Source organism: Nestor notabilis, unplaced genomic scaffold (assembly GCF_000696875.1).
Source record: "Nestor notabilis isolate BGI_N333 unplaced genomic scaffold, ASM69687v1 scaffold5373, whole genome shotgun sequence".
NCBI classification, from domain to species: Eukaryota; Metazoa; Chordata; class Aves; order Psittaciformes; family Psittacidae; genus Nestor; species Nestor notabilis.
In genome coordinates, this window is record NW_009920455.1 from 11,826 (window position 1) to 22,277 (window position 10,452).

The window sequence follows — 10,452 nt, forward strand, 5'->3', positions numbered from 1 at the left end:
AACAAAACAGAAAAAGGAAGTTGAGGTTGGTTTCTCTTTGCCTCTGTTTTGAGCCGTTAGGACGCCCGTGAGAAAACACAAAGCTGAGATTCTCACTTTCGCATGACACCCATGGCACAGTGACTGCTCCAGGCAAAAGGACAGCCCTGTGAGACCCGAAATGTCCCCATGGGGCTGGAGCCACTTGGCCCCAATGCAGCTGCTCCCCGCTCCTCTCTCGATCTCTATGTGCCTCTTGGAAAGGCGGTTTCTCCTGGAGAATCAGTCCTGGTGGGCTGTGCTGGGACATGCTCAGCTTTCCAAAAGGATGGGGCCCCCAACATATGAAGGACAGGGACCTGTTGGTGGCCATGTAGATGATCAGAGGGCTGGAGCACCTCTGCTATGGAGACAGCTGGGTTGTTCAGCCTGGAGAAGAAATGGCTCTGGGGAGTGCTTAGAGCAGCTTCCAGTGCCCAAAGGGGCCAACAAGAAATCTCTAGAGGGGCTTTCAACAGGGGCATGTAGTGACAAGACAAGGGGGAATGGCTTTAAACTGACAGAGGGGAGATTTAGATTAGGTATTAAGAAGTTCTTCCCTGTGAGGGTGCTGAGGCGCTGGCACAGTGTGCCCAGAGCAGCTGTGGCTGCCCAGTCCCTGGCAGTGTTCAAGGCCAGGCTGGATGGGGCTTGGAGCAACGTGGTCTAGTGGAAGGTGTCCCTGCTGGTGGCAAGGGGTTGGAACTGGATGATCTTGAAGGTCCCTTCCAACCCAAGCCATGCAGATTCTATGATGTTGTTAAACCTTTAGTGCTTGCAGACTTCATGGAAAAGCATACATTTTACTACAGATACTAATGAGATCTGGGCTGCAGCAGTGGTTGGATCTGGCAGCACAAGGTGGATGGAGGGGGCACCCCAAGCCAGGCTCCCTGTAAAGCCAGCTCCAGTGTGAGCTCTTTATTTAGTGCCCGGCAAAATTAGGGAAGAGAAAAATCTTTGCTGCAACTCCCTCGTACTCTATTTGCTTTGCATTGCTTCGGTTTTCCAGATTTGCTGGGGGAGCCAGGGCTGGCTGAGCCAGAAGCAGGCTGGGGTCTGACTCCAGTGCTACTTTTGGGGTGAAATAGGGCTGCACAACTCTAAGATGGGCAACAGATCTGGCACTCTTCCGAACTGCTGCGGAAGCAGTGGGAGGCCAGGCATCAAACCCCACTGACACAGGCAAAACACCAGCATTGGGCCCGAAACAGGCACCCATCCCACCTCGCCCCTGTTTGGCGGGAGGGATCCAATGCTGGTGTGATAATGAAGCCGTTTCCATGGAAACAGGCTCATCTTCCACCCGGGTGCTGTTTAATTTATTTATTTATTTGCCAGCACGTCTCTGCTCTGTGAGCTGCTTTATCGGCAATTTAAGCACTGTATTGGACATCAAGTGTAAAAAATGGATGTTGGAAAGAGGAATAAAATCCCTGGGGATGGGGGCTGGGAGCAGTGGCTGAAACCACTGCCAAGAATAAGGTCCTTTTCCCCAGTGAAGCTGTGTGATGGGAGCCTACGGGCACAGATCTAGCCCATGATGTTTTCTTTGCTTAAGGAAATAATGAAACACATGTTGTTTGGGCGTATTAAGGCTCCTTTCCCAGCCAGGTCTGCAACTGCTGCCGAGATCAACGTGACTACACCAGCTTCCGCCCCCTGGAAACATGGCTTTGCTATTTTCTTTTTGTCTGTAATATTTTTGTATTTTTCTGTATATATTTAGTAATTATTTTTCAGGCGAGCCCATATTTTTAGCGATGGCTTTTAGCAAAAGCAACAGGATTGTTTGAAAAGCCAGCCAGCCCCGTGCGAGGGATTCCCACACTCCAGCCGTCCGGTGACCAGCAGTGCTGGCTGCAGGGGAGTGACAGCACAGCCATACGCTCAACTGTCTGTTCTGGGTGCTGTATCACGCCTGGGTTTTGGGGAGGAAAAGGCACTTTTCAGGAGAGCCTGCTTGCCTCAGCAGGGACCGCATTGGCCCTGCGCCTAGCTGTACCCCTGGGATGCAATGAGCTGGACTGGCCTCAGCTGCTGGGATGTGCAGGGGCCAGGAGCAATACCAGCACAAATGAGAGCTGGAACAAATTCCTCTGTTACAATACCCAGCCTGGCACCTTTTCTGGACCAATAAAAAACCCCTAGGTGATGACTGCCTGGTAGGAACAAGCCTGAGGTCTGTGCTCCCCAAAATAGTGGGTGCCCAATGGGGTTCACCTGCTTTGCCACTAACTGTGTGGAAAATACCAGTACACAAGTGATGGAAAGCATGACTTTAGAACTGAAACCGAGAAGTAGGGAGGCTCCTGCTTTCACTCCGAAAAGGAGCTGTTCTCGGAGGTGGGTGATGCTGTGTGGTGCTCTGGGGAGCTGCTTTCAGTCTCGATGGCAGAGGAATGGTGAGTTTTTTGCCGTGGCAGATGTCAGTGCTTTCGGTTTCATTCCTGCAGGCCACCACTTTTCCTTTCGTTTCAGCTGGCAGCTGTGGGGAGAACCTGTTTCTGCAAAGTAGAGAAAAACCCACTGGGAGGTGAAAAAAGTCTGGAAAATTGGGCAACAGGAGAGGATGTGATCCACAGGTTTAAAAACGCAGAGGACTGCAGTTGGGTGTGCAAAGGCTGCAGACCCCTAAAGATGCAGGAGGTGTCTTGTGACACCTGTAAAATCTTACTCAATGCCTGTTTGCACCCTCAAGAACATAAGAAAATGCTTTGCAAGGATGCCAGTGTCCCAACTAGGGTCAGCGCTGCCTTTGAACAAGTGACAGATCCAACCCAGCGCAAAATGTGCTTCAGGATACCCCTTCTGTAGTGCCAGCTGCATATTTAGTCCGATTACCTTCAATAATCACCTTAAAATGCATTATTTTGAACATGGAGGAGAATTCTGGTCTCCACCCACTAGCAACTTGAGGTAAAACCCAAGCAAAAGGGGGAGAAAAGCTAGAGGGGCGGTTAGGCTCAGATCTGTGGGTTTGAGGCTGGTGATGGAGCTGGTGCAAGGTGCACACAGCTCTTTGCAAAGGAGGCAGCAGCTTGTGCCGATGAGGAGCTGGCAAACGAAGGCTGATGTACTCTTGCGAGCAGGGCTGGCAGCTGGGGGATGCCAGGGCCCCACAGGAGCCCAGTTTGGGAAGGAGGCAGCTTAGCAGGAGGGCTCGATTGCTCTGGCATCAGGAAATGCTCTTTTCACAGTGGCTTTTTTGGGTTGTACATGGCATTTTGCCTTGCTCCTGGGTCGAGGCAGTGCCATGGTGAGGCAGCTTGTGCCAGGCTGTGCCAAGAGGCAGCACTGGCGGCTCACCAGGCTGGAGCTGGATGGGGAGCAGCAGGCAACTTGGCAAATTAATTTACTGCTGACTTAAATGAGTCTCTAGTGGCTGGGCTGTGTGCTGGCAGGAGGGATGGGGGACAGTGCCTCTGTGATGATTTGCTCAGGGACAGGGGCATGGGAGCAGCACCAACGCTCTCCCCTGGATCAGGAATCTCTAAAAGGGGTGCATAAATGTGCTGGGAGAGAGAAATGCATCCAGAAAGCAAGGTAGATGTGATTATGGATGGAGGAGGGATGTTTGTCCTTTGGCCTGAAGCAATGGAGGCTTTCAATGTGGAGCAAATTAAACCCCAGTCTCATCCTGTTACGCAGCAGCTCATTGTGTGCATGATGAAGCAGTGATGGAGGGCAGCTCATGGGCTGGGTTTTGTTGCTCCATATCCTGAGTAAACTCTGAAGACCGAGCAGAGCAAAAGCAGACACAGCCATAAATGCTAGATAGTGTGCCAATGTCAGGAACATCCCTCACCCTTTGCCCAGCTAAATCCCAATTTTTGATCTCTGTTTTGGCTGGGTACCACTGATGAAAGAAGTGTCATTCAAATATGTCAATGGCTCTTTGTTAAACAGTCAGCAAAAAATTAGGTGCTTTTTAGGGCATAGGTAACAGCTAGCAAAAATCAGCAGCAAAATTTCTGAGTCCAGACATTCATTGAAAGCACATTTTCGTCCTTTTAACTGAATGAGATCTGTTGCCACATACAGTAAATAACCCGTGATGCCTCTGCACAACAGGCAAGTATTGAAACAACTTGGCGAAATCCTGAGTTGTGATTACAGTGAAGAGCCCAAAAGAGACAATATCCATGTACTGTACATGCTAAACATCATTAGCATGAAAATAGAATAGCATGCTTACTCATTAACCTGTGGTCGGGAGTCACATTATCCAGGCACATGTGCCATTAAATGGATGAAATTAGGCGCCGTGTGTATTCCCTTGTGAGTGCCATTAAGCCTGTACAAACCTGCTGTGTCCAAGGGCTGCTATTACCTGCTGTGCTGGGAATATCTAGATTCCCCGAATGGGGTCAGGTGGGTTCACTGCATCCACCACGTCCCCAGCCCCAGCTCTGAAAGCTCCACTCCCACTGCCTGCCCATGGAGGAATGACACTGCTAGGAAATAAGATGCCTGGAAAGAATCGTAGAATGATTTGGGTTGGAAAGGTCCTTAATATCATCTAGTTCCAGCCCTCCCAGACCATGTCACCCAAGGCTCTGTCCAACCTGGCACATCCCAACTGCCAGGGATGGGGCATTTACCACTTCTCTGGACAACCTATTCCAGTGCCTCACCACCCTCACAGTAAAGTTCTTCCTTATATCTAACCTGAACTTCCCTTGTTTAAGTTTGAACCCATTAGCCCTTGTCCTATCTCTACAGTCCCTGATGAAGAGAGTCCCTCTCCAGCAACCTTGTAGGCCCCCTTCAGAAACTGGAAGGCTGCTCAGAGGTCTCAATGCAGATTCTCTTCTCCAGGCTGAACAGCCCCAACTTTCTCAGCCTGTCTTCATATGGGAGGTGTTCAGGACCCCGTATCAATCTTGTGGCCCTTCTCTGGACTTGCCCCAACAAAGAAATAATAATTTCCTTCTAACGGCCACTCAAATATTTCAGCATTTTTCCTCTAGTCTGAGGATTTATATATTTTCCAGGGTGGTTTTAATTTGTCTGAAGTCTAATGCTCTCGGCATCTGCCCACTATGTACTTAAACACACATTTTCTCATTCAGCATAGAGTTCAGCAGCAGTCCAAGCACCTCCTTGGGTCCTGGGAAGAGATATAAATACACGTATTGCTTTGGTGTAGGCAGTGCTGCTCCTGGGTGAAGGCAGCAGGCAGCTGCCTGCAATCATCTTAGTCACGGTGGTGCTGCAGAGGCACCTGCCAGGGTGTAGTTTGGATGACTACAATTCGTAGTAAAGAGGCACTAGGGGTAGAAGGAGAGGAGGACGCTCTAGCAGCTTGGCTTGGCTTAAGTCAAATCCAAATGAAAAGTCTTTGGGTTTGCTCCTGGTGGCTCCACACTCTCCTGGGGGTATAGTGGGGTGTCCTCATGTTGGAATTAAAGCAGCTTTTGTGGCTGTGCTGTTTGAACAGCCTCACCACTGCCCAACCAGTGCCTGCACTGTTGCAGGGGTTGGTTTTTGGTGGGGGATGTTCACGAGCTCACTTTGAAGTGCCATCTGCTATTTTTCTGTATTCATGTTGAAGGAAGCCCACCCAGTTGCTCGCCAGTTCCACCCAGTGGAAACACTGCAAATCCATCACTGGCCCCAAACTGGTTCAAGTTCATACATGAGGTATCTGCAGAGGGGCCAAGCATGGCCAGCTGCTGGTGTTACAAGGGTCCTGTGAGCTGGCTGAGCATCAGCCGGGTCCCCAGCATCATCCCAGCAGCCCTATGCACAGCAGGGTGCTTGCACAGATGTCCCTCCCCTGTCCCAGCAGGGTCTCAGTCTTCTCTGGCCTTATTTTTGGGTCTGTCTTTTCCTCCTTACTGCCTCTAGGGCTAGACATAGTAAGAGCATGGGAGAGTTTCCTTGCAGAAGGCTGGTAGCAGGGTTGGATACATATATTTTGTAAAAGATCAGGGCTGTATCAGCCATACAGAAGCTCTCAGCAGTCGTTCCCACTCCTGTGCCTCTTTCCATGACAGTCCCTAAGTGACTCCCTGCCACCGGAGCACCAACAGACCATGGTCCTCTGTATGAAATGGCACAACATCACTGAGAATAACATTTACTGCATTAGAAAAGTCTCTACATCATTCAAACCATGCAATGGCATGTTGGTTGGTGAACACCTCTATGGCCACTGGCTTTCCCACCAGCCCAGCACCAGCTGCTGCACCACAGATGTGGTGGCACTGCCACCACCATCCGCTTTGTGGCTTTGCAGGGAGAACTGAAAGCAAAAGCAGGAGAGAGGCATCCTGCTGCTCCAGCAAAAAAAAATGGGGGAGAGCTGAGAAAAACCAGCATGGAAACAGTGCACATGCTTGAGCTAAACCTCAAGTGATGGCACAGAGCTTTGCCCAATGAGAGCAGCCATGGGCAGGAGCTTGGGCTGTTGGGGATGCATGGTGGGAGCTGGGCTGTGGCAAAGAGGGGGAGGATTTTGGCAGCCTTCCCCAAGAGATGCTCTTTCTGCCCTGCCACATGCTCTGTGCACCAGACGGTTAAATTGCATCCCCTCTCGCTGTGCATCCTACAGCGTGCTCGGATGTGCTGTGGGGCTGCTGGAGACCAGCTAAAAGCCTGGCTGCCAACAGCCCTCGGATAGTTGCCCACTGGCTTGAAACCTCTTCCTGTGCCGAAAATCTCACTGAATATGAACAAATAATGTCACTGGGGGATGTGCTTGGAGGGCACAGGGAGGTGGGGGGATACGGAAGGAAACCCACAGCCTTTCTGCCTTCCTGGCAGGGTATAGGACTCGGCATCTGTGAGGGCTCTGGGTTTCCTGATGCCATAAATAATGGTCTTGTGTTGACTGGCACCACAGCAACCTAACCTGGCTCCTTTTTTCTTTTTTATATTCTCTTTATTCAAAGGTAGTGAACGGCCAAGAGGAGCAGATCTTCCCCTAGAGGAACGTATCACCGGAGAGACCTGCTTCTGGTAAAAAATAACTCCTCCTCGCACTTCCCATGGGACAGGGGGTGGCTGGGGAGGAGTCTCATCTGAAACCCCAGCTCCTCTGGCATGACTCCAGTCACCTTCAAGGATGAGTACCTTGCTCAGTGCCAGGTTGTTTCTTTCTGTAGATCCCAGGATTAGCCTCTGTCCTCCTCTATGTCCTCCAAGATGGGCTTGAGCTGAACGTGCTCATAGCTTTCCAGTCCTCCCTAAAAAGCCCCTAATTTTAGGGCTGTGCCATCCTTGTCCTATTGCCTGAGGAGCTGGCAGGAAGCTCACTGTGCCCTGCTATTGCAGGACACCCCCAAAAGCCCTATTTTCAAGCTCGCAGGCAGCCCCAGCCAGGCAGGGGCCAACACGGCGTGGCTGTGCCCACACTGTAAAATACTTGCTGCTTGCAAAAGCATCGGCTGCTGGAGGAGCTGAAAGCTGGGTTTCTGGCCACCGGAGCTCGCGGCTGTTATAAAGCAGCAGAAAAACATCCGTGATCGAGATGGTGTGGACTTAATGAGCCTGCCTGGGGTAGAAATCTTGAGAAACAGGAAACTCAGCATCCTGTTTAGCATCTGAATGTGCAAGCTGGCAGCAGGGACAAAGCAAGGGAGGCCAAGGGACACAGGATGAAGGCTGGGCATGGGCATTGGTGTGGGGCTGGATGATGTGCCTGGTTTGGGGCAGGTTAATGAGCCTGGAGTTCCAGGCAGCCCAGGGCTGCCCAGGGGGAGCCCATTCTCTGATTTCCTTTTGCCTTGTTGCCACCACAGCCTTTCATATAACAGCAAAAGACAATACAGCTCAGCTGGGGTCCTGCTGTGCTCTAGAAGGTCCCAGTGTCACCTAAGCATGGCTCTTAGGGCATTCCCTGCTCTGGGAATGATGGGGAGGGCACTGGAGGGTACCACTGGCAGTGAGTGACTACCCATCTACCCTCAAAGGCTGGTGGCTCACTGTCCTTGTATAAAAAAGAAAGCTGGAGAAGAACTTCTGACAACGGCATATAGGGGTAGGACAAGGGGAAATGGCTTTAAACTGACTGAAGGGAGATTTAGATTAGATACTAGGAAAAAGTTCTTCCCTGTGAGGGTGCTGAGGCGTGGGCACAGGGTGCCCAGAGAACCTGTGTCTGCCCCATCCCTGGCAGTGTTCAAGGCCAGGTTGCATCTTGGAGGGGGGCCAGGACGGGTCTTGGAGCAACGTGGTCTAGTGGAAGTTGTCCCTGCCCAGTGCAGAGAGTTGGAACTGGATGATCTTGAAGGTCCCTTCCAACCCAAACCATTCCATGATTCTGTGATCTGGGGTGTTTTTCAGGGCTGGGAGCAGCTCTCTGGCCAGCTCAGCAGTTCACTTGTGTGTTTGCACCCGCAGCCTGTCTGGAGAGCGTGCCTGGCCTGCCCATGGCTAGCAACAACACTGCTAGCATAGCGCAAGCCCGCAAGCTGGTGGAGCAGCTTAAGATGGAGGCCAACATCGACAGGATAAAGGTATGAGAGTTTGTCTCTGTTCATCCGCTTCAGGCTTTTCTATCACTTGACACCATCTCAGGAGTTGGCTGTCGGCTCAGAGTTATGCTGCGAGGTGGTGTCTGCTGCTGAGCAGCTGCCAAAAGCACGTTATGGGAGCTGGGATGCAGTGAAGGGCGGTGTTTATGGAGGATGCTCATCTTAAGTGATTCCTATGGCCGTGGCTGAAGGCAGCAGGATATGCTTGCCTGTGGAAAGCTGCTGGAAGCATCACCTGGAGCTCTGCCAGGGGGAGGGACAAGCGACTCTCCATGAGGCATCTCACCTTCTTGGGAACAGGTTAAACCTGTGCTGTTTGTTGCACTTGCTGGTTTAAAGTGTCCTTTGGGCAGTGCTCAGCCTTGAGGTTACCAGGGCAACTCTGAAAGCCTGTTTCCTATGGAAAGCCAAATCCTTTCCGGAAGGTGTTTCCTCTGCTTTGACCACTTCTGCTCCACCCCAGTGGAATTGCTGCTTCTGGGCATGCATAAACTCATTGGCTTAAGCTTGAGATCCCAGAGGGTTTATCTTCTCCACTGAGGTGGTTTTGGATGACAGTCCTTAGGAAAGTGGTGCTCTGGGGCTGGCTGCTGGCTGCAGGCATCTCTTGGTGCTTGCAAGTAAAACCTTACCTCTCAGGTCTGGAGTGAGGTAGGGCAGCTCAGGAGCTGCCGCTGTGTTCTGAATAAACAGTAAGGTCGGTGGCTGAGGGCAGCAAATGTTGCTGTAGCAGCTGTGGATGCCCCTGCTGAGGGATGGAGGGCAGAGCTGTCAGGGATGTGGTGCCTCCTGAAGTCGGTCCTTGCTACACTCAAGTCAGGTGAAAGATGCGAATGGGTGAAGGATGTGAAGGATGCTCATGGGAACGCACGTTGACAAGCAAGCTTAGAGTCCACATGTGAAAAATCAGCTCCACCAGGGACGTGCTGTTGGCTCATTGGTCAGGTCTTTGGCTACCTTATGGTGTTACCTGCCCAGGGGTGCTGTGAGGCCAGCCCCGTGGGACATCCCATCTCTCAGGTGGGATGTCCCCAGCACAGCCTGTCCCTAATACGGGGCTCCTTCTATTCCAGGTGTCAAAAGCAGCAGCAGACCTGATGGCGTACTGTGAAGCCCACGCCAAGGAGGACCCTCTATTGACCCCCGTCCCGGCCTCAGAAAACCCTTTTAGAGAGAAGAAGTTCTTCTGTGTTATCCTGTAAACCCTCAAGGAGCCTGACCAGCACTCAGGCCACCCTGAACACTGATGTAGAGTTTTTAGGAATGGGGACAACCTGCTAGTCCGCAGAATTTAAACAAAAATAAGTAAAATACACGGCCTGGAAGCTACAGAGATGTGCATGTTTAAAGAACCTGGCTACCTTTGGGGGAATAAGATGATCTGCATTGCAAGGCAAAAGATCTGAAGTCTGTAGAGTTGCCTAGAAAGAAAAAAAAAATTATGTAAAGAATAAATCTGTGTCACTTCTCTGCTCACAAAATTGTTTTATTGTTCCATATTTAAAAGCACCAGAGCTGTGCTGAGCAAAGTAACTGCTAAGGATGTGTATAGCCTTCTTAGAATGATATTGTTGGTTTCTTTCAAAAATATTATTTTTTATTTAAGTTGTCAGATGTATATTGACAGGTTAGATGAACTATGATGTTACTCAATGTTTGGTCTTGTGCGTTTTAGTTTCTGGCGGTAGCGTAGCACAGGGAGGGGTTGAGCGGCCCCGTGGTGGGTTAGCGAGGACGCGGCAGCTCCTGCCTGCCCCCTGCGTGCTGGGAGCTCCGTGTTTCCAGAGAACCCCACTTGCTAACATTTTGTATATGGTTAGCTTCAGCTCTGCAAGTAAAAGTGAATCATGTGTTGTGGTTGGTGCTTCATACTCCTGTGACAACGTTCAGTGGTAGTGCATGAGAGTTTATCTCTGTTCATCCGCTCCAGACTTTTCTATCATTTGACACC

The 10,452-nt window shown here is 50.9% G+C and overlaps 1 protein-coding gene across 2 annotated transcripts; it reads left to right on the plus strand.

Annotated features, from left to right (window-relative positions):
• The first annotated feature begins 836 nt into the window (after positions 1–836).
• Positions 837–9,940, plus strand: LOC104402721 (guanine nucleotide-binding protein G(I)/G(S)/G(O) subunit gamma-2). 2 transcript variants are annotated; one of them, XM_010010671.1, is made up of 3 exons: positions 837–856; positions 8,405–8,483; positions 9,575–9,940. In XM_010010671.1, exons 1-3 carry the CDS (start codon positions 837–839, stop codon positions 9,701–9,703), a joined length of 228 nt encoding a protein of 75 aa, XP_010008973.1. In that variant the 3' UTR covers positions 9,704–9,940. The 2 variants fall into 2 exon arrangements, with proteins under 2 accessions (XP_010008973.1, XP_010008974.1); XM_010010672.1 differs by lacking the exon at positions 837–856 and having other exon boundaries at positions 8,388–8,483.
• Positions 9,941–10,452: the final 512 nt, after the last annotated feature.

Bases quoted from the DNA above. Each gene is read 5' to 3' on its own strand.
- LOC104402721 (XM_010010671.1), top strand. From the start codon at position 837: ATGAGATCTGGGCTGCAGCA. The intron at 857-8,404 runs GTGGTTGGATCT...GCCCATGGCTAG, and splicing joins ATGAGATCTGGGCTGCAGCA to CAACAACACTGCTAGCATAG. The intron at 8,484-9,574 runs GTATGAGAGTTT...CTTCTATTCCAG, and splicing joins CCAACATCGACAGGATAAAG to GTGTCAAAAGCAGCAGCAGA.